The sequence below is a fragment of the Primulina huaijiensis genome, chromosome 15 (genome assembly GCF_012295235.1).
Source record: "Primulina huaijiensis isolate GDHJ02 chromosome 15, ASM1229523v2, whole genome shotgun sequence".
In the NCBI taxonomy this organism is placed as follows: Eukaryota; Viridiplantae; Streptophyta; class Magnoliopsida; order Lamiales; family Gesneriaceae; genus Primulina; species Primulina huaijiensis.
Window position 1 is genome coordinate 23,946,072 of NC_133320.1, and position 23,497 is coordinate 23,969,568.

General features: G+C 37.9%; 2 protein-coding genes across 6 annotated transcripts in view; one reads left to right on the forward strand and one right to left on the reverse strand.

The window, feature by feature from the left end:
• LOC140959834 (uncharacterized) overlaps positions 1-23,497 on the reverse strand; it is a 30,238-nt gene extending 6,741 nt beyond the window's left edge. For 3 of the 5 annotated variants that reach the window (XM_073417861.1, XM_073417862.1, XM_073417863.1), the window contains exons 1-23: positions 23,291-23,497; positions 23,017-23,133; positions 22,295-22,452; positions 18,137-18,181; positions 16,485-16,563; positions 16,322-16,395; positions 15,772-15,878; positions 14,603-14,785; positions 13,692-13,892; positions 13,396-13,612; positions 13,233-13,304; positions 12,794-13,137; positions 12,343-12,529; positions 11,991-12,243; positions 11,570-11,906; positions 11,161-11,341; positions 10,910-11,047; positions 10,475-10,739; positions 9,911-10,366; positions 8,368-8,831; positions 1,647-1,783; positions 1,383-1,564; positions 101-457 (exon numbers count right to left, since the gene is read on the reverse strand). In XM_073417861.1, coding sequence (XP_073273962.1) covers positions 101-457; positions 1,383-1,564; positions 1,647-1,783; positions 8,368-8,831; positions 9,911-10,366; positions 10,475-10,739; positions 10,910-11,047; positions 11,161-11,341; positions 11,570-11,906; positions 11,991-12,243; positions 12,343-12,529; positions 12,794-13,137; positions 13,233-13,304; positions 13,396-13,612; positions 13,692-13,892; positions 14,603-14,785; positions 15,772-15,878; positions 16,322-16,395; positions 16,485-16,563; positions 18,137-18,181; positions 22,295-22,452; positions 23,017-23,133; positions 23,291-23,359 — 4,623 coding nt within the window. In that variant the 5' untranslated portion in view covers positions 23,360-23,497. The remainder of the gene's footprint in view (positions 1-100; positions 458-1,382; positions 1,565-1,646; positions 1,784-8,367; positions 8,832-9,910; positions 10,367-10,474; positions 10,740-10,909; positions 11,048-11,160; positions 11,342-11,569; positions 11,907-11,990; positions 12,244-12,342; positions 12,530-12,793; positions 13,138-13,232; positions 13,305-13,395; positions 13,613-13,691; positions 13,893-14,602; positions 14,786-15,771; positions 15,879-16,321; positions 16,396-16,484; positions 16,564-18,136; positions 18,182-22,294; positions 22,453-23,016; positions 23,134-23,290) is intronic. The other 2 variants (XM_073417860.1, XM_073417859.1) reach the window with 2 other exon arrangements.
• LOC140960358 (uncharacterized) lies at positions 19,184-20,984 on the forward strand. Its single transcript, XM_073418606.1, has one exon. The coding sequence runs from the start codon at positions 19,809-19,811 to the stop codon at positions 20,526-20,528; it is 720 nt and encodes a 239-aa protein (XP_073274707.1). The 5' UTR covers positions 19,184-19,808; the 3' UTR covers positions 20,529-20,984.

Below are 23,497 nucleotides of genomic sequence, written 5' to 3' on the forward strand. Positions count from 1 at the left end.
AACACAAGCACATCAGATAATAAATACATAGAGTATAGACACATGCGCTTTGAAAGAGAGATATAACAGAGAAAATAGAAAACGATACAAAGTTTAATACCTTTTGAGCAGCACCCTCCTTGCCCATCGCATTCCCCATGTGTTTCAAGATGAAATTGTTTGCTAAGTGCTGAATACCAGCTACAGACCAAACTTCATTAGAACTTAGTGATCCATTATGGATCTTGCCACAAAATTCGATAAAGTTGAGCAATAATCTGAAAGCACTTTGCCTTAAGATCAACTCTTCAGATGACATGTCTCGTATAGAGTGTGCCAAGATTACCATAGCATGCTTCTCTTGAATGGTGTAAAAAAATTCCACAGTAATCTTATCATAAGCACAGATAACTTTGTCATAATCAAGACCACCCATCTCCATTTCGGAGGATGCATTCAGTTCACGAAGAATTCTTGCCTGAAGATAAAAAAATATGGGTCGAGCTTACTACTGAAATCATATTTCCTAAGAGATCGAGCTCATGAACCATTCAATACTTTCATATTTTAGTACCACCCACATGTTATAAGACGAGAACATTCCTGGAATTAACATTCACATATACATGCAATTTTTATTTTTATTTTTTTGTATAGGAAACAATATTATATTAAACGAAAAAGGATAGCTTTTTGGTCCACACCGGATAAGGTAAAACCATAGTACAATTAGAATAATATTAGCCTCCGATTTCATGAATATGTAACCACAAAAGGTTTGAAATCGTCGATCTTCAAATTCCTATTTGGAACCCTAAATTTTATTTTTTTATATAGGAAACAGAATTATATCAGTAAAGATATAAACAATAATAATTACACAAAGTGAACCAGAGACCCACACAAAAAGAGGTAAAAGCCAAAGTCATCTTAGCATAAAATAAAACTCCAATCCCTATACAAATTTGTAACCGAAAAGTTTTTGAACTCCACATTCTTTGAAATCCAAAACGGAACCGTAAATTTTATCTTGTCCCAAACATTTTCAATCAAGTCTTCTTCATTTTCAAAAATCCTCCTATTTCTATCCAACCACACTGACCAACATACACAATGAATTATAACATATACGTGCAAATTGGTTGGGCACTAGACAATAAAGTGGTGCCTACAATCAATTTAATGAAATATACGGGGTCCGTGCACAGAGATCATAATGGTTTGATTCCTAATTTTAACATCATGTTCAATCCAATATTTCCAAAAGCCCAAGCTCATAAGAGGTGGCCCAAGGCCCCGAACCCAAAATAACACTTTTATGTCTTAGCACTTACGCTATCTTCATGAAAAATAAACCAGTACGGCTTTTTATTTATAAAAAAACAACAAATAGTTCACATTACCAGAGTAAGCACAGAAGAATCTTTCATAGCAATAGCATCGAGAACATCACATATAGCAGTCCGGACAACCAACTCAGCTGAAATAAGCAGCGGGATAATTGAATGTAGAATTTTTTCACTACTTCCACTCTCCAGCACTTTTACCACTTGTTGAACAATTTGCAAGACATCAATACAAGTATCTAAAAAAAGAACAGCGATTTCTTGTGATAAATGAAAAACATTAATCAATATTATTAACAAAAAATATCGGGGGGGTCTAACCAAAATCCTGATGTCTTTTTATCAGAAGAGGGAGCAATATATCCAGAAATGTTTCAGCAACTGAAGGTTCCTTTACATATTTTGATATCAAACTAAATATGGTAAATTCCTTCTTGCCCAGGAACTGGGCCAACTTCCTGAAGAAATATATGGAATAACAATAAAAAGGAATTAAGTGAGTTTCCTGGAAACCTAAATGCCAGGTAACAGAGAAAGAAGATCTCTAATTTTCATAGAACAAATTATCACACTCTCGCAAGAATCCTAATTAGGGATAATAATTAAGAACCACGCAAGAGCACAGAGAAACGTAAAAATAACTCAAAATGATACAAATTTTACCAATACTTAAAAAAACTTCAAAAGAAATAAAGAAAATGACAGTAGGTAAAGCAAGGAAAAAGTAATTTTGAGATAAATAAATGCTGCTCATCACTTTTTCTCGCATCCTCATCCTCGGCAAACACTTGGAAGTGATCAACTGGAGTATAAATCATACTACCATTTTCTCTTCTCAGTTTTGAACGTGGCCCTGGATACATCCTGGAACCTGAGTGGAATAGGCTTGTCAACAATAACATTTAGAATCTTTGACAACTAATGCCAAAACACAACACTTGCCCTCATTAAGAAGACAATTATTACCCAACATCACCAGTGTTTTAAAAAACGTGGCGTTGACCCGTAGCGTTTTTGTCCTGTCATAACGTAGCATAAATAGCATAGCACATACCATAAGCTATTTGTGCACGTCTATTGTTTTAAACTTTGTACAGCCCTAGCCTAAGCTAGAATTTCTCTCAACAAAAATAATTGAATCTTCTTCTCTCTCTTTCCTATACCTTTTATTTCCCTCCGTAAAACTTCTAAGATAACCATTACTGTTAATGGGCTTCCCTCCTGTTTTTCCTCTAAGCCCAATTCCCCTAGTCTTTAGCCCAGATCCGTAACAATACTCCCTTCCCTCATATTAGCCTTGTCCTCAAGGCTAAGAGTTCTAGATTGACTCTTGTTCTTCTTTTACATTGTTTCACATGCAAGTTGTCGATCAAGAAACTGAATTTCCAGTGTTGAAGCATCCATTCCAGCTTTTAGAAACTCATCAATATTACTAAATTCCGGGTATGTATCAACATGCAAGAAACCCGTGTTAAGAAATTCTTTAAGATAGCATATAGCTTCAACATACACCAACTCTCCACCATCACTTACAATATTTTGTGGCAGCCCATATTTCTTCACAGCAGCTACTGCTGCATCCTTGTTAGGGTTGGAAGTTGTTTCATTCACCAAGAGCGTGAGGAACACAAAGCTTTTCTTAGGACGTACAAGCAAAATCTGATCCTTGGAGCTTCCATCAATGTGCTCAATAGTACTAGCATTTGGTCCACACATGGAAATTGCCACTATGCTATAATCTTCAAAAATATATTTGCTTCCATCTTCTCTTTTTGTTAGAATAATTAAAGTTGAGCCCCGTATAAATAAGCTGAGTAATCCAATATGCTAGCCTTCTTTGCAAACTCAAAACGGTAATGTTATTTCCTGTCCTCCTTATCTCGACCACAACCTCAACCTCAATGCGGCGCAGGATTACTTCAACCAAGAAATGCATACTTTCCTTCTCAATTAAATAATTGTTCACCATTATCAACCAATTTCTGAAGTCAGTTTTAACTTGCGAAGTATTCCTGTCCATGTAACTTTATACCCATCCAATCCCTTCACTCCATTTACATTCATGTCCTCGTTTTCCCTTAACTACAGATGTTGAAATAAAATTGCATTGTGCACCCTTATCCATAATCACATCACTAGGGATGCTAGCATGTGCTTTAATCTATGGATCCTTCCATCCGACATCAAAAACAACACATTGAGAATGAGGGTCCGAAAACACCCCATGACGCATATCTCCACAAGTTCTAGCAACTATATTTTTCCCTATCTTCAACAATCTCCAATTTATTTTCCCAATCTTCATGATAAGTTATTCCAGCTGATGCGATCCTGGTTAAATGGATGAGCCGGGTCGAGTGCTCCACCGGATCTGCTATCAAGATAATGAAGGGAATAAGAGCAAGGAGATATATCTCTGTAATATAGCTTCAGCTGTAACCTGCACACAATGAAATGAACTCGTGAATGGGCGCCGGAGGGTGTCCGACGTGGCCACTCCGATACTTAAGTCAGCAGGTGTAAAAGAGGAAGCTCTTTAGAGAAAATATTGCTGCTGGTATGAATAGGTGTGTGCACATGTCTTTAATGTAGAATGAACCTGATATTTATAGTAGGAGATGTGATGATGACCTCGTTCTGCGTGCTACCTACTAATTATAGTAGGGCGGCTATATTCTGACATGTCAAATCATACACTAGTCACATCCCGCATGTCTGACTTTGTCAACCACTTGGATTAGTGTCAGAGATAGGACGGTCGCCCACATCCAATTCTGCTAGTGTACTCGAGTGCGGTGCTCATATCGAGGTGGCCCGGTTAGAATGCCTATCGGGGCTTATATAAGAGTCCGGGCGTCTGGTTGCTCGGGGAGTAGAGCCCGGGCTTGCACCTGCCCGGCTTCATAAGAATCCATCATGCAGATTGACCCTGATTTGGGAATCCTCTGATATCCCGGGTCATCCATGACCCGGGCTCTTACAGGGGTATCATCACATATCCCTTAAATAGTCGGGCTAGAGTCATACTCGCTGTCCCGATTAGTCATGCTTGGATTCCCAAAGCGATGATCAATCTGGTTGTATAAAAGCATCGGGGGCTTCATGTCTCCCAGAGATGGGATGAGCAGCCGGAGTCTCGTGTCTCATGGACTTGAGATAAGATGTCGGGGCCTCGTGTTTCCCGGGCTCGAAATGGTCGAGGTATGGAGCCCCGAGCCAGGGTACGGATCCATGGACTTAATAGATAACCAGGGTGCGGAGCCCTGGCCTTCATGAATGGTCGAGGTACGGAGCCCCGAGCCAGGATACGGATCCCTGGACTTATAAATAACCAAGGTGCGGAGCCGTGGGCCGGGGAACATGTCCCGGGACTTGGGGATGGTCGAGGTGCGGAGCCCCGAGCCAGGTTTGGGAACCCTGGGCTTATAAATAACAAAGGTGCGGAGCCTTGGGCCGGGGTACATGTCCCGGGACTTGGGAATGGTCGAGGGACGGAGCCCCGAGCCAGGATACGGATCCCTGGACTTATAAATAACCAAGGTGCAGAGCCTTGGGCCGGGGAACATGTCCCGGCACTTGGGAATGGTCGAGGTACGGAGCCCCGAGCCAGGTTTGAGAATCCTGGGCTTATTGATAACCAAAGTGCGGAGCCTTGGGCCGGGGAACATGTCCCGGGACTTGGGAATGGTCGAGGTACGGAGCCCCGAGCCAGGTTTGAGAACCCTGGGCTTATAGAGAACCAAGGTGCGGAGCCTTGGGCCGGGGAAAAGGTCCCGGGACTGGGGAATGGTCAAGGTACGGAGCCCCGAGCCAGGTTTGAGAACCCTGGGCTTATAGAGAACCAAGGTGCGGAGCCTTGGGCCGGGGAACATGTTCCGGGACTTGGGAATGGTCGAGGTACGGAGCCCCGAGCCAGGTTTGGGAACCCTGGGCTTATAGATAACCAAAGTGCGGAGCCTTGGGCCGGAGAACATGTCCCGGGACTTGGGAATGGTCGAGGTACGGAGCCCCGAGCCAGGCTTGAGAACCCTGGACTTTTTGTTGATCGAGGTGCGGTTCCCCGAGCCAGGGTGTAGTGCCCTGGATTTTAGACAATATGCCCGGGCCTGATACCTCCCGGACTTTAAATAATGTGTCGGGGCCTTATATCTCCCGGACTTTGAAGAATGGACCAGGGCCTCATACCTCCCGGGCTTAAGATAATATGCCGGGGCCTCGTATCTCCCGGACTTTAAATAATATGCCGGGACCTCAAATCTCCATGTCTTTCAATATATGGTGCCGGGGCCTCAAATCTCCCGGGCTTAAGATAATGTGTCGGGGCCTCAAATCTCCCGGACTTAAAATATGGTGACGGGGCCTCATGTCTCCCGGACTTTCAAGATTTTGCTTTTCCTGCTGTATTAGTTTTTATTAAAAACCAAATCACTAACCTGGAAATACTGAATCTGAATTCATTTCCGATAGAGTGAAACTTCTCTGGTTGAGCTAAATTAAATGACTAATATAGCTGTATGCTACTGAGTACATAGCAAATGCTGTTCATGCCAATCCGGGATAGCTGCTGAGCTTTGAGCCCATATGAAATCCACATATAAGATCTGAGTGCCGAGCTGGTCGGACTTGTATGTTTGCCAAGCATAGTTGGGCTTATTTTTGAATGGAAACCATATCTACGTCTTGAGCTCAAATTCCCACAGACGGCGCCAATGATGCGATCCTAGTGAAATGGATGAGTCGGGTCGAGTGCTCCACCGGATCTGCTATCAAGATAATGAAGGGAATAAAAGCAAGGAGATATATCTCTGTAATATGGCTTCAGCTGTAACCTGCACACAATGAAATGAACTCGTGAATGGGCGCCGGAGGGGTGTCCGGCGTGGCCACTCCGATACTTAAGTCAGCATGTGTAAAAGAGGAAGCTCTTTAGAGAAAATATTGATGCTGGTATGAATAGATGTGTGCACCTGTCTTTAATGTAGAATTAACCTGATATTTATAGTAGGAGATGTGATGATGACCTCGTTCTGCGTGCTACCTACTAATTATAGTAGGGCGGCTATATTCTGACATGTCAAATCATACACTAGTCACATCTCGCCTGTCTGACTTTGTCAACCACTTGGATTAGTGTCAGAGATAGGACGGTCGCCCACATCCAATTCTGCTAGTGTACTCGAGTGCGGTGCTCATATCGAGGTGGCCCGGTTAGAATGCCTACCGGGGGCTTATATAAGAGTCTGGGCGTCTGGTTGCTCGGGGAGTAGAGCCCGGGCTTGCACCTGCCCGGCTTCAGAAGAATCCATCCTGCAGATTGACCCTGATTTGAGAATCCATCTGATATACCGGGTCATTCATGACCCGGGCTCTTACAGAGGTATCATCACCAGCTATACTTTTCTCTAGCCTTGATCATCTGTCACTGAAACCGACAAAAACAGTTGGAGTCTATATTGCAATATCAACACCAATGTTATGAATAATTGTGTTTGTATTCTTGTCCAATTATGCTTTAATGACCACAAAACTCGATAAGTCCCACAACTTCCCAGTGTCATCATCATAAAGGGTCAAATACTTATCAACAAGAAATAGGTTCTTCGCTTTCCCGGAATACAAAAGTGGCCTTAGCAAATTATTCCCTGTAGTTACCTCATTAATATTACGATTTACTTCTTCAGCACTAATGGGCGTTGGGCTCTGTCTCTCCAAAATTTTTCTTTGGGCTTACTACCTAAATAGCCCATATGATATTTTTCACCCAGGACCCTCGTCTGCATCCCAACTTCATCCTGCTCCACACGGACTCGCAGCCCCCCTTCCTGCATCTGCGAAGCTCATCGGACGGATTCACCGCTTTATGTCCACTATATCTTCTTATCAATTCTTCAGTAAGCAAGTTCCAATTTCTGTTTGAAATTTCTTTCCCACCGATCTACTCCAATGGATTGCCCAGCCATAATAAGCAATTGATATGCGACTGATTGTAGCAATAACGATGCTCTCGAGAGGCTGTTCAACCTTAGATGACCACCAGTCGAGTCTCTCATCAAACCCTAGTAACTCTTGTATCACGATAGCATCTTTTTCCTCATTTGGTCTGCGACGTTCCTCTTGGCCATTTTTTCGTTTCCTCTTTTTATCTCACAGCTATTTTTATTAATGGTCAAGAGGATTTGGTCCCAAATCATCCTCCACTGAAACCCATTTGTTTCGTGTCTCAACCTGTTTGTTGATATCTTCTTTGCTCTCCTCTCATATCTGCTCTTTTGTTGGATTTCCCTTCCTCGTCGATGAGCTTCTGGTTATCCCCCACAATCTGGTATGTATCTGTCTGTCCAAGGGTTAATTCACGTCTCCTCAACTTTTTGTATGTTGATGTCTATCGGTTGCTTCCCCACGCCCCTTGTACTTCCCTGCTCCATTATTCTCTCGAAGCCTGGTGACCCTTTTGCAGTTTTGTTGAGTGACTCCACTGTCTCCGGTAACTTCAACATCACCGAATTCATATTCTCAGCTACCTTCAACACCTTTTTTTCCAACAGTCGATCCTTGCCTCCAACAGCGTGGTTGCCTTTTCTTCTTCTACTCCCATGGAATCCGGCGTGTCAGACCAATTGTTGCACCCACAATTCATATAAAACAGTAACAGATGAACAAAATGAATATAATATGGAATCACAGTGAATTAAACCCAGAGATAAACTCTGTCCAATCCTAGCCTAAGCCAGTATTTCTCTGTCAATAAAAATAGCTGAATCCTCTCATCTCTCTTTCCTACACCTTTTATTTCCCTCCCAAGAACTTCCAGGATAACCGTCCCTGTTAATGGGCTTCCCTCCTGTTTTTTCCTCTCTAAGTCCAATTCCTCTAGTCTTAAGCCCGGATCCCAAGGACACAAAAATTCAGGAACAACATATAAGAAACACCTTTTCACCATTGCAAATTAATCATACAAAACAAAGTATTCTCACTGTGGAAATAAATAAAGCTTACTAGTGGATATTGCCAGTGTGAAAATAAACAAAAAGAACCGTGGTACCTCTTAGTAATATTTTCATTTGTAAAAAAGCTCTGCACGCTTTGTATAAGAAGATCAAGGTGAGGAAGAAATATTCTCTTGATACGGTTGTCTTCACTGTCCAGTCCACTATCAAGCTCCAATAAGTTCATAGTAAACGTGAAAGCACAAGACAAAATTGTTTCAGAAGCTGAAGGGAGAGCAAGCATGGAAAAAATATCTGGTACAAGACTCCCATTCTTGTGTAACAGGGGCACAAGTTTGTTGCTTTTACTCATAGCAAGAAAGCAATAAAATAGTGAACTCGGATTCTTGCTACTGGCGCCTTCTTGTGCAAAATTGGCAATTAAGGGTCTAACTGATGTCAAGAACAGGTCCCAAAATGCACTCTCGAAATCATGATCCTCACATTTGCTAAGAAAACGATAAATGATTTTCAGGCATAAGGATCTCAAGTCCTTCAGATGCTTTATAGCTGTCCTCGCCTGCACGTGAATAAAACTACTGATCAGAATGACCTAAACACACATGTGCCCGACAGGTAGCAAAACTATTAAGTCTCCATGAAACAGTGAAGGTTGTGAGAATAAAATGCTGTTCAAATACCTCAAAATAAACATGACATTGTGGGGGTGAATACAGAATTCTATGGAATTTGAGGAAGTTACAAAAGCTTAGAACAAATTATTTTAAAGCTGAAAATTATTAAAATGACAGCTAGACGGAAACCAATACCATATATTGCCTGGTTCGTGTTAATCATAAGCAACAAAAATTTGAATCTTACTGTCGTTAAATAGAAAAAAGACATGAGGAGAAATATCCTTTTTATTCAATCAATAATAATGAAGTGATACATCAGAATATACAGAAATTCTGTAAAATAAAATTACTATCTAATCTAATCAACTTTGAATTTAAAATCTAGGAGATAAGTTTTTATCTAAATCACTACTAATTCAAAGAGTTATCTAATATCTATCTTTAGATGTTCAACACTTGCTATAACATCCACTCATATTGGCAGACTCAAAAGATTACACATCCACCAAAAAGAACTATGCCAATAGAACAATTCAGTACCTACTAACAAATGAGCATTTGTTTACTGTTGAAAAACTCCAAAAGACTGTTATTTCTACAGCCACTGAATTAAACTGTGTAAGCATCCTTCAAATGATTTTACCAAACAGGTATGTCTGTACGAATGTTTGAAAATTATTTCACACATTACAATGAAGAGATGGACATTCGTAAATGGAGAAAGTATGCATGAGCAACAGCATGGTGTGAGAAACATTCTGTTGGAATGGGATGGTGGGTTACAATGGAAGCATGCAAAACATGGTAAGCTGCCATATTTAATAGTTTGTTGCACAATATAGCATTTATTATTTGTTCACTAAATTAGATTGCATAAAGATATTTCCCCACAGGCTAATAAGCTGAGTTCGTATCAACCAGGAATAATGAGAAATTCTGAGGAGCCCTGAACATCATATACAAGCAAGAATTTTAAATCAATTGACCAAGAAAAACGATTTCAGAAATATCTCGATGTTACCATGATTCTACCCTTCGCTTCACTGTTCTCAGCTGTATCTGCTTCAAAGCTACAACTGTTACGTACAGAAACAGATCCACCACTTTTTGTATGACCCAGAGTTGATGTGCAGCTGGCTAATATCCGGACAACACAGTTCGCAAGTAGATCAAGAAAAGGATTAAGGTGTGGCACATCGAAAACTTCCAAGATTTCTTCGACAACATGCAGAAAACCAAATTTTTTCTTCCAAGACAGAGTGCTTATAGAGTTTGTTGTGAAATGCTTCATGACATTTGATATATAAACCTCATCCCTTGGACTTCCAGACAAACTCCAGAAACTCTTACTCATTTCATATTCACCTTGATGTATAGAAACTAGGGGCTTGATTAACAGCCAGAAGAAAAGAGGAAGTTCATCAACATCAAGCTCAGCTAAGAATCCAAGAACAGCCCTTCGATGACTTACACCACTCTGAGAAGGTACAGGCATCCCATCAATTTATGAACAAACATTAAAACAAAATAAAACTTGCAGCGCTAAGAGTATCTACCAAATAAGTGATAATATAATAAAAAGTACCTTCTGGCAAGCAAGCATTTTCAAGCTTCTAACTTTCGGTATTAGTATTCGTATGACAATAGGTACTATATAAGTTCTGTGCTGCACATCAATGCCACCAATAGATTTGCTAGATAAGCTCCATCTTGTAAGCTCTTCCCTTAGATATTTTGCATTGATCAGATTTTTCAGATTCTGACTGTAAGGAAGTAAGAAATCATCTTTCCAGGTCAGCAGACAATCAATAACTTTCATCTGAATGTCAGCATCGTTTTCTTCAAGAAGCCTGTTTTCCAACACCCAAAATATTATTAACTAAAAAATGACGAAGACAAAAGAGAAGTGAGCAAAGAGCAAAAATTAAATGTTCGATTTTACATCAAGATGAAAAAGTATGGAGATGAAACTATAAAATATCAATGAATTTTAACAAGGTAAAACACCATTTTCACTAACCTATATTGAAGAACTTCTTTAAAAAAAATACTTTGATATAAAGCTTTCGGATTTCGTAGTAGTCTGAACAAGCTCAACCACTCTTGAAGAACCGCCTTCCATTCTTTCCCTTTAAGATCCAGAGAATAAAATTCAACCCTGCTAATACAGAGCAAGCATGTTCAAATAAAAGACTACATCAATACTCCTTAATAACTTTTCACATTAGGAATATAGAATTTTATTCAAGACACGATACTAGAGATGATCACCGTGTGAGCTCATCAATATTGTAGCCCAAAAACTTCAGAAACAAGCTTATTATTAGCCTACTGTCTGATTCTACAGCAGAAGGAACTTTATGTAAAGATTGAATCAAGAGGGACAAAACGGTAACAGGTGGAGTACAATCAAACATGGTAGAGATGTTAAATTTGAAGCGTCCAACCAAACCTGCATGATCAACACAAGGCTGTGAATCAAAAATTAAAATTCAAGAACCTTATTAATAAATTAAAAAAAAAAGTAGGCAGATTACATCTTGGGCGCCTGAAACTATTAAATATTTCATGTGGTGGGAAAGATATTTAGAGGAGAATATAAAGAAACATGTGCTCTGTAAGAAAATAGAAAAATAGCAGGACTGTTGGAAATAAGATCAACAGTTGAAAAGAGTCATACCGTCGTCCTTGCTGCAATCATCATTGCATCGACTACATAGATCACGAGATGTTAGAAAAACAGACTGGCAATGATCAAGATGCATAACATATTTGTCCCAGAGCATCCTAAAATATTGGCCAATGATGACGGCGAGACATTCTGATGCTGGCTTCCATACATAGCTATATCGGTTATAAAATATTCCAACAATTCCACTTAAAACACCAGGTAAGTACTGTTCAGGAACACTCCGAGCACTCAGACGCGATTGTATTTTAGACCACAGTAAAATGACTTGACGGCTGGTGCCAATTGAGAGGGCCGTCTTTTCAATTGATCTGAGAAGGTTGAGAACCTAGGGTTCAGAATAAAAAAATGATGAACTTTCATGGATGAACATGTGAAATTAAGTAAAAGGCACAATAAATACCCGACTTACATCAATATGTGGATCCTTTACATGACAAGCCACAGAATCATCTCTTGTCCTTTTCTTGACAGGAAACTCTTTCGCAGAAGGGTCGTCGCGAAAAGGTTCAAAATGGCACAATATTCGCAGGGTAGAAAGGCGAATCTCTTTATCGGCATGGCAGAGATTTTCAGCAAATAGGTTCAATGCATCTAACCCATTCCCAGATATACATTCTGGAAGATAAAATTCGGATTTTCCATCGTCTCGATTCCCAGACCTTCTTAACATATTTTTAAGATTAAGGGAATAATCATGCATTTGCAAAAGAGGGACCCACTAAAACATTTTTATGAAAATGTTGAAACAAGAAACAACTTACCCCAAGACCGAATCAAAAGTATCAGCTACTACAGCCAAAATTTGTGGTGATAACTTGTATCTTTTCGCAAGGTCCAAGAATCTAGTAAGGGAAGCCTCACCGTAAGCAATGTTCCTACTACATGCAAACTTATGATAGGCTCGCAATGCAGCACCAATTAGAGTTTGCCAAGTGGCTTCCTGAATGCCTGTAAAATATTTGAAAACAGAATAAATAAATATGAATGACATAAGGAGTATATTGGAGCTAATTAGAATAATTAGAGAGTAGAGGTAAGCTTTAGCCATTCATAATGTAAACTTATGTATCGTCAGCTGGTCAATATATCCAATTCGATATAAAAAATTAATATGCTATAAACAGAAAGTCTTTACGATGGACGCAATTGAGTTTTTTTTGCAAATACAAAGTCAAAGTAAAGGAAGTCCTTTTGAGTATCAGAATGTCTTACTATATTCAGTCATCAAAAGCTCGTCCAATGAATCTATCAAGTCCATCAGTATTGACAAACTTGCTTGTGCATCTGCAAAATCACTGTAGCACCCAATAACACCCCACAGAACTGCCAACCCGCTTTGTTGAACTGGAATGGAAATTGAATTCCCTTTTACAGCTTCATTGATGTTTCCAATCCAATATTTTAGAGTCTCTTCAAAATAAACGTGTATTCTTGATAGATTTTCCATGGAGTTTCTGCGCAACAAGTTAGAGCTCTCCCCCCCAAGTTTCTCACAGAAAATTACCATTAAATAAATAGTTTCTTCCTCGAATATTTCTATCATATTATTGAATGAGCTGAAATCAATCGAAGAATTAATTTAAAAACCGAAGGTAAAATTGTGAGTAATTTCAGACATTAAAGACAAAAACTATTACAAATAGCTGGTTACCTTAAAATATTTGTTCCAAAAACATAAAAAATGGAAAGGTCGTTGAGGAGATTATTGAGAAAGTTCAGTAAACTGCAACACCAAACAAAAAACGTGAGACCAACAAAGACAAGGCAAGGAGATTATAAAAGAATGTAGCGAAAAATTCAACTGAAAAGAACACCTTCGGCTCCTTAATTTAAATATTGGTTCCCACTGTGAAGCAACAACAGACAACACTGACTTGTTTTTAGCCTTGGAGAGACCATTAAGCACGCAAAGCATTAGATTCAGAACTTGGTCGATGACATCAGACTGCTGCTCTACGGCGTCCGTGGTATGATAAGGTATAACAACTTCATGTAAAAGCAGTTTAACCAGTCGAAGTATAGAACTGTAATCTGCATAATGTAAAGAATTGTCAAAGATCAGTGTGAGTCAAGACAATATTTTAACCATAAAAAATAATTTTTAACCCACCAGAAACTTTTACAAGATTATCGCTTTGCACCATAGAAATGAGAATGGTCAATAGGCAGCTGAGGTAAGGTGGGTTTTGGGTTGCACAATCAGTTATTTTTCTGACCATGAATTCCCAAACACTAGTCAGTTGAGTTGGGTTTAACTCAGCATACAGTCTTTGGAAGGCCAGACAAAGAACTTCAACAGCAATGCTAAACCCTGGATGTGCGGAAATATATCGGGGGAACATAAAAAAAAAGATAAGAGAATGAGAACACAGACATAAATGATATCAAGAAGAAATTAAAACAACAAGCGAGTTAAACAAATAATCTATAAAACCAAGAACTAAGTCGATCATACACCATAACTTTAAAGATTGTGCTGTGTCTGCCCCAACAGTATTTTAGACATTTACATTGTTAAGCTCATAATTTCTTACTTTACTTCAAAACATCAACAGGTTCAGAGAAGCAAGAAACAAATTTCTGAACTAAGAAACAAATTATTGCTGTAAATACAACTATTTGACCAAGTTAACAACACAAGCCTTTACCTGCTGGTTATAAATTAATAGGGTGTAAAATATAGATTTCTGATTACTTGTTTTTGAAATTCTAAAACAATCACAAGAAAGAATTCTAAAGTATAGATCTAATTACTTGTTTTTGAAATTGTCCGTCAATTCAAAGATGACAATAAAACAACATTTCCAAGTCATACTCAGTGTCCACTTGATATGAAGGAGATTGAGTTTTCATGAGAGTTTTGATTCACATTGAATAAATTCGTGTATTCCCAGTGCATAAACAAGAAAGCAGACATGTCTGTAAGTTAGAAAAATCATGGTAGGAATCACATGAATGAGAAATAACAAAAGGATGGCGAGCAACAACAAAATAACTCGAGCAAGAGATCGATGAATATACCTTTGTCCCTTGGATTACCAATTTGAATAAATAAGTAATCCAGCAGCAGTGGCAATAATATTTCAGCCCTTGAGTGCAATCTCGATGAGGTGATTCTCATAGTATGAGACAGTAATGCACCAGCACCAGATTTTCTTGTTTCTGATGGTTCCTCAATAATTTCAGCCATGACTTGGCTAATATCTGCCCATAATTTGAAGCCAAATATTGCTTTCTCAGGTCAAATGTCTAACCAACCCAGCTAAAAAAAATTAAATTGACCTATTCCTGAAACGTTGGAAAAAGTATAGAGAACTGTCCCTTGCGAATAACACGCATATGAACAAACACACTAGCTTATATACTCAAGTTTAGAGTGATCTCTCTTGAAAGTTATTGGTAGGAACCAGCTACCAAGAATCAATACTATTTGCATCCATGTTGCATGAGACAAAAAAAATCTCCCACGAATTATGAATAGCGATTATCTACATCTAGAAGAAAAATTATGTACCTATAAACATAAATAAATAAATGGATCCTTTAAACATTTATGAATAAAATAAGGGACCATTGACCTCCATAGGAAGAACTATATCATCAAAATTGCAATCTTTACAATTTACACACATATTTAGGTGTACTAACTAGAACCTAAAAATATGCTAAAGTTTCAGAGAAAAACAATGAGATGTTCTGGGTCACTCTTGGGTGGATTATGTTAACTACCCCACCATATCCAGTGGATGAGTGTGGACAGTGGACACCCATATATACTGAGAGTATGTGCATGGCAGAAGGTGATGATGGACTGAATCAAGAAATCCAATTTACCTTGGGAAAATCATATGCTCACACTATCGATATAAATCGGTATCATATAGAGGAAATATAGAGCATTTAATTTGAAATTTTCATTTCGATAATTTGAAGATAACACCTTATCCTGTGCTGAAGTTTTATACTGATATAATCTTTACATGCTAAAGAATTGAGGCAATTGTTTTATCCGTCATTTGGACTTTCCTATACAGATTTAATATAAGAGTAAAAAAAAAGGAAGCTAGCTACATCATGCCTACGGAATGCCAAGCAACGCTTAGATCTTCTGCTAAAATTAGAGCCAAAATCACATCAAGTGACAATTAAATAAAAAAAATAGGCGAGTGAATTTATAATAGAAACAGCACCTGTTTTTAGCTTCTCAGTTGGTGTTTTCCTTAACAAAACTGATACTGATTTGGCCATAAACTCTCGAACATGGTCTTTGGGGTAGTATCTTAATTTCGCAGTAATTCTGCGCATCAGAAGACGTTTCCATGTTAGTATTCCAAACACATGCACATCACATAATATAAAGTCCTTTTAAGTATCCATTATTGAATATGAGCGACAACTTCGACCTTAAACAATAAGGTCAACCATTTAAACCATCCAAATCCAAAGAAATAAAAGGTACTGATGAATACATTATAAATGCGATGATGTGGCATAATTATATTAAATATGATTTCTCTCAAAATTCTGAGGCATTTTTAAAAAAACTGAAAACTAGTTGCTCCATAAACATTAGTTACGTTACATCCTCAGAGGCAACAGATTACACCAGTCTTACAGCTCAAAGTAATGAGAATGTCAAACAAGTATCAGCATCACAGATTGAAACCTCAATGAATCATTGGAGGTATGTAGGCAAAGCATAGTTTTTATAGCACCGTTAAATAGAGAAAAATGAACAACCTTAGAACATGGCCAGTATTGTCTGCAAGATATTTCTGCAAGTACATCATAATACACGACCAAGATCTGAATATCTGCCAACAACAACCAGACTTAAGCTTGTGCGTTTCAAAATATGAAATATAACAAACGGAGAAATATGCCGACAGATTAATTTCAAGACCTGCTCAATTATCTCAGGATCCCTATCAGCACCACTTTCAAGAAGACTTTCCAAAGAATTAGCAATTCTTTGGAGAAAGCTGCAAGATATACAAGTATAAGAAACCAAGAATTTGATATACTTGACAATATGCACATGATTTAGGCCAACTAACAAATCAATTACTATATAGCATAATGAGAGTAAAACTCAGTCGTGGACGATTTCTCTCTCCCCTTATTACCATGTGAATGTTCCAACCCACGCACTTCAACTAACTCGCTTATAGTTGGACTTTCGGTGCAAATATCATATCTATATGATTACATGACTTACTCAACAGAAACTCCCAATTCCCATGGATGCTCAAGACAATCACCCTGACAGCCTGATCTAGTTTCCATGACTATTACAAACTCAAACGCCTCGTATCTCTAACTAATTTCATGATTTCTATTTATTCAAGGAGTACTACATGCTGTCTTTTAACAATTCTCCTTGATATAGATGTATAATCACATTTTTTGCACAAGTTTGTGCACAAACCAAGTCAACCTCTCAGCTTCATGACATGAGACGGAAGCTAACTTAGTACCAAATCAAAGCCAAGGTCAAGCTCGGAAAAGCAGGTATTAAGCTTGAAATCCTTTCAGCTTCTTTTTTATTGCGATATTGACATTAATCAATATTAAATAAACTTTTCAATGGTAAACTTCAAAAATGATGGAAAAAACAACGAAATGCATCCTTAGATCAACCATATGTTTTCAACCAGTAATCCAGTTGAAGTGAGCTTTTAGCTCTCAACCACACATGCGCACAATCACTCTCCATCCAAGAAAACTTCATAAGCACTCGTATTTTTTACGCATATTTTCTGATGCCACAAACATGACATGACGGAAGTATAGATACAAAAAGTGTGGTGATTGTCTAGTAAAAGAAAGGAATCACACGTCCCTTTGGAGCTTTAGAAAACCCTTACTTTAAGATATTTCATTACACAATGGTTTCAATAAATGCCTTGATGTATATATAGTGCATTCCGTTCTACCCTAGTCTAATATACCTATCCTGCTGCAAAACTAGAAATAAACAAAACTAGAAATAAAGCCACAGATCCTACTTTCAGGAGCGAAGTCTCCAGTAGACACTTCAAGAACTCTGACATCTATGACTATATTGGAGTTTATCTTAAATTATAACAACAATATACGCGTTACTTAGTATTTCCTTGCTCTGCAAAAGTAACACTTCAGTTTTTTTCTCATGTATCGCGGGCAGATGTATATTGGGTAGCACATAACAGAAAAGAATTTAAGAAACCCGAAAAAATATTTGAAAAGATCATTTTTAAAAATCATGAAATTAGAAAAAAGATAACACTAAAAACAACAGTAGTTAATTTGAATTTTTTAGGTCAGAACATTTCAATTAGGGATCCTAGTGCAGTTCGACAAATTTTTTCAAAGTTAAGAAAAAAAGTCAATTTCAACGGAAAAGTGAACCAAATGTCAAAAAGACATAGCATCTGAGACTGACAGTGTCACCCCAAACGAAAATAATACAGGCATGTCACCAAATCATGCATAAGTGCAAATGGAAAGATAAATGAGCTCAAAGAAATACATATAAGACCAGACAAGAATTAAAAAAAAAAAACTAGAGCTCACGGTATGAAATCCTCCAGTAGATCTCTGGATAGAGCGGCAATCGACCTAAAATAATAAAATTTCCTCTATCAATAACATATTTCAAAAGTAAGTCAGTGATTAAAGAATTAGAGAATCAAATATTGCATAAACATGATCAAGATACAATTTATAAGCAACCATAAGCTGTTGTTAAAAGCAGCCTATAAAGCAAAGGAATGTCAACAAAGAGACAACCATGCAGCCTTAGATTGAGGCATTGAGCAAAGGCAAAGATCATAGATGCATTACAATTCAAAAAACAGCAAGGTGCAAAGCAATTTAATGCAAAAATAATCATAGTTTATAACTAGCTCAGTGTTCTAAATTGCAGCTTAGGTGGCCACCTAGGCGCTAGGCGGAGGCCAGCCGCACCAATAAGGTGCTAGGCGGCCAGCCCAGGTGCTAGGCGGGCCTGGGCGTGCCTGGGAGAGCCTAGGCAGAGGCCAGCCGCCTAGGTGGGCCTGATTTTTTTTAAAAAAATTGGGCTTCTAAAATTTAATGATCCGCTAAGAAGTCCATTTAAAAAAATAAAATTTGGGCTCACTAGGTCTGCTGCCTTTCTTTCTTTCTCGTTATTTTCCAAAGTCTCGTTCCAAAGGCTCTTTCTCGGCCAAGACTACTCCTCGTTCCAGAAACTCCTTCTCGTTCCAGGACTCCTTCTCGTTCCAGAGACTCAAGTTATTCTTTCTTCTCACTTTCTTGCATATATTTTTTCTCCCTGATTATTGGCCAAAGTTTTCTTTTTTATTCGTAGGGACAAAAATTTGGTCTTTTGAGTTTTGAGTTTTTTATTAACTTTCTTCCACGAGTTTTGAGTTTTTTTATTGGCAACATGGTGATTCTTTTTCTTTAAAAATTATGTTGTATAGACAGTAGACACTGCATCAAGATATATCTGTGGCAGTGCATTGTTTGAGCTTTCTGGTACTATCATTTGTTTGTGTGGTGTTACAACATCAAATTATATTGTTGATCTGTAATGCAGGTTTCTTATCAATCAACTTAAGTGAACAACGCTTTGCACTTTTTGACTAAGAGCTTAAACTCAACGAAAATGAGGTGACAAAAGTTAGCTGCCTAAAAAGGTTTATTGTTGTTACATATCCTATTCTTGGTGCATGACAATTGCTGAAAAGGTTTAAGTGTTTCGTATTCAGCAAGATTTGGAGGGTGACAATGGCAAGCAATCCATCGTCGACTGCATCCGTCACTCAGCCTGAATCTGGGATTCTTAAGAGAAAGTCAAATGACATCGGATGGGAGTTTGGTATGTTGATTGATCCTAAAAACCTCGGCAAAGTTAAATGTAAGTTGTGTGGGAAAATGATGTCTGGTAGAGTGTCTAATCAAGGTGCACATAGGAAATATACCTGGAAATGTATCTGGTTGTCGAAATGCATCTCAAAAAGATCGTAATAAGTGCAAAAATGCTATTTTAGAAGGGAGGAACAAAAAGAAAAACAAAATACTGGAAGAAGAAAGTTGTAGAGCATATGTGAATATTTCTCTAGACGAAGAAGAAGATGCTGAAAAAGGATAGATGGAATTAAAAAACCTCATCTACTTGGTCCCATGGATAGATATGCATCAATTATTGCTCCAGAAAATGTAAGTTCAAGTGGGAGTAGAGTGATTCGCCAAAAAAATATAAATGAAGCTCTTTTCCAAGAGAGAACTCAACAAGTTCAACAATATGTTGGGAGATGGGCTGATAAAAATGGAATCTCATTCAATGCGCTTCAAGCAACTAATGGAGGCAGTAGGTCAATTTGGGCCAGGGTTCAAGCCTCCAACTCAATATCAACTTAGAGAGCCACTTTTGAAAGCTGAAATTGAAAGAACAAAGCAACTGTTGAAGAAGCACGAAGAAGAATGGGCAAAGAATGGGTGCTCGATTATGACAGATGCATGGAATGATATAAAAAGAAGAAGCATATTAGATTTGTGTGTTAATTGCAAGGAGGGTACTGTATTTTTAGAGTCTACGGAGTCTTCAGACGAGACACATACAACTGGGCTTATTTTTGAGAGTGTTGAACAAGTAGGAGTTCAGAATGTTATTCAAATTGTAACAGACAATGCCACCAACAATATGGTTGCGGCTAAATTGATGAAAGAAAAGCGGCCTGGGATTTTTTGGAGTTCATGTGCAACTGATATCGTTAATCTCATGCTTAAAAGTATTGGCAAGCGTCCAAGATTTAAAAAGATTATCGACCAAGCCAAGTCTTTTACAATTTTCATTTATGCTCACCATAAGACTTCGTCATTGATGAGAAGTTTTACGAAGATAAGAGACATAGTCCGGCCAGGAGTTACCAGGTTTGCATCAAACTTCCTCACATTGCAAAGTTTGATTGAAAATATCTAGTTTAAGGGCCATGTTTACAAGTGATATATGGGAGAACTGTAAATGGTCAAAGACAAACAAAGGGAAATTGGCTTACTCTACTGTGATGAACATGAGTTTTTGGAATGGTGTGACACTTTGTTTGAAAATATTTGCTCCTTTGGTAAGAGTTCTCAGATTGGTTGACAGAGATAGAAAGCCATCCATGGGGTTTCGATATGGAGAGCTTCTTCGAGCTAAAGAAGATATCAAGGTTGCCATGAACAATGTCTAATCAAATTATCAACCTATCATAGTGATTATTGAGCCAAAAATGAAGGATAGACTTGATACATCATTGCATACCACATCTTTTTTGTTCAATCCTTACTTTTACTAAAAAAATAGTTCTATTGTTCTTTATGGAGAGGTTGCGGCGGGGATTTTTGAATGCATGGAAGTTTTGCATGCCGATGAGTTTGAATTGCAAGATACAATTATTAACAAGGAATTTGCAAAATATAAAGATAAGACTGGGTTATTTGGAAAAGCGTTAGCTGCACAAGCATGTGAAAAAAATGACGATACATTTGATCCATGTACATGGTGGAGTACCTACGGTGCTCACACACCCAACTTGCTAAGAATGGCATTGAGGATTATTTCATTAACTACAAGTTTATCTGGGTGCGAAAGAAATTGGAGTGCATTTAAATTAGTAAGTTTAAACTTTAATTAAAATAAATTATTAATAATTTTTAAAGTGTATGTTCATATTCCTAACTATACTAATTACTTTCTCGGTTTTTTTTAGATTCATACAAAGAAAAGAAATAGGTTGGTTGTCAATAGGTTGAACAATCTTGTATTTATCCAATTTGATGCTAGATTGTTTAACAAGCAAAAAAGAGAGAAAGAGCACAAGGTTGGATTGTGGATGGTGGGGAAGAAAATGAAGTTGAACCAGGTTTGGGGCTAACTTGGCAATTAGTTGATTAAACAACTGGGGCTGATGAAAATCTACAACCTCGAAGAAGCTCTAGAGTTAGAGAACTTCACGAGGATGATTTTGAATCCGAAGTAGATGATGAAGATCACAATGATGATGTTGATTTTGTGTCCAATGAAGAACAAGTTGTTGAAAATTTCGGAGAAGAAGAAGTGGAGTAAATTTGTGATATTCAATTAGTAGTGTAATCATTAAATTAAAGCTTGTACATTTAAATTTGAAGTTTGGAAGATATCTGAATTCTTTCTTATTTTATTGAGATGACACATTAGACTATCTAGGGAATATTTTGAACGTATTTTAAATTTGATGTTATTGTGTTAAAGTTCTAGCATGTGATTTATTATGTTTTGATATCGTATAATCCGATTAGCGGCCCCTAGTCACGGCCTAGGTGTTAGGCGCTGGGCTAGCACCCGACTAGCACCTAACGAATTTTAGAACCTTGAACTAGCCAAAGTTCAGCTATCCATTATCCAAATTTAGGATGATCTATCAAAACTTACAATTATGACAAAGTACACATGTACAGACCAACCAGAGATTGCTGGTAATCTTGTCCTCTTAAATTAAATATTAAAATGTTCTATGAAATTGAAGTATGCAACAATAAAACCAAAAATTTACATTGAGGTTTACTAGTCCATATGCTGGACGTATACGCTTTATCACATTGATGGAAAACTCATATGCAGGTACAAATATGCAGTCACAGTAACCACGTAAAAGACGAGTTAATTAAGCATCCTCGATTCATCCAGCGATATTAACAATATATATTGGCAAGACAAGAAAATACCGTAGTATTGGTTCAAGTGACAGCCTTCCCTTCAGTTGCAATCTAGAAAGAAGACTTGTGATTATCAGTTCCTTGTGCAAGATAATTTGTGGTAGTGTTTGTACCAAGGGTAACATTTCCTCGTAAAATGATATAAAATCTTCAGCAGTGTTCAGTTCCTGCATGATATACAGAAGTTCAGCACATGAAAAAACTAGCCAACTCGAAGTGAAGATATTTATACATGCAGCTGAGTAGATATAACTTATAAATAAAGGCAAAAACTCTATAAATAGGTCTCACATGTCAATATCTCTTATTTGACCCGATCTGTAAAAAAATATTAATTTTTATGTTAAAATTATATTTACTTTTATTGAAAAAATGTGTATAATCAACCCGTCCATAAAGTACAGATAATTCACAAGAACTATGATAAATGGGAAAAACATATTTTAAATTTGTGGATTCAACGTCTAGTCTAGGCATTCCGGCTTACATCCAAAGATCCAACTTCGCATATATATTTTATTTACAAGAGTAATATACATTGATTACCCATCCATCAAACAAATTGGGAGTTGGGCTGAGATTAGACCCTCAGTTGGTCCAAGCACAACTTAAAACATGGGCTGAGCAACCGAACCATTGTCAGAAATAGCTCAACAAGAATACGGAAGCGGAGGAGAAGCATCCAGAAATTTCCACAAAAACATTCGCAATAAAGAAGGAGAATTACATACCCGGTACTCCACAAGGAAGTCAAGGAAAAACGATGAAATCGGTTCATCTTTTAACGGGTCTAGACTTCTGTAAACATCTATATCGATTTCTTCTATTCTTTGCGAAAAAGTCTTGAACTGCAACCCATAAACAAATTTTTGTAAAAAAAGTGTTCAATATCCACGCACAGAGTTGTGATCGCTCGCAAGCAAGCGAGAGTCACGAAATTCCCATCTCTCTGAAAATCACCACTTCTGCACAAAAACAAAAACGAATATGCAAATACGTGCTTACAACAAATCGGCGGCGACCGCTGGAATTGTTGAGAGATTTTACAGCCAATGCATGTGAAGTTGTGGCCATCTGAGTGTCGTCTGGGAGGCACCGGAAGATCCTGGGCTTTAAGGATTTGATAGGGTTTATAAACTTCGATAGAATTCGGGGAAAACGATGTTAAACAAGTCGATTCTCGGCTGTGCTGCTATCTTTAGGTGTTTAATG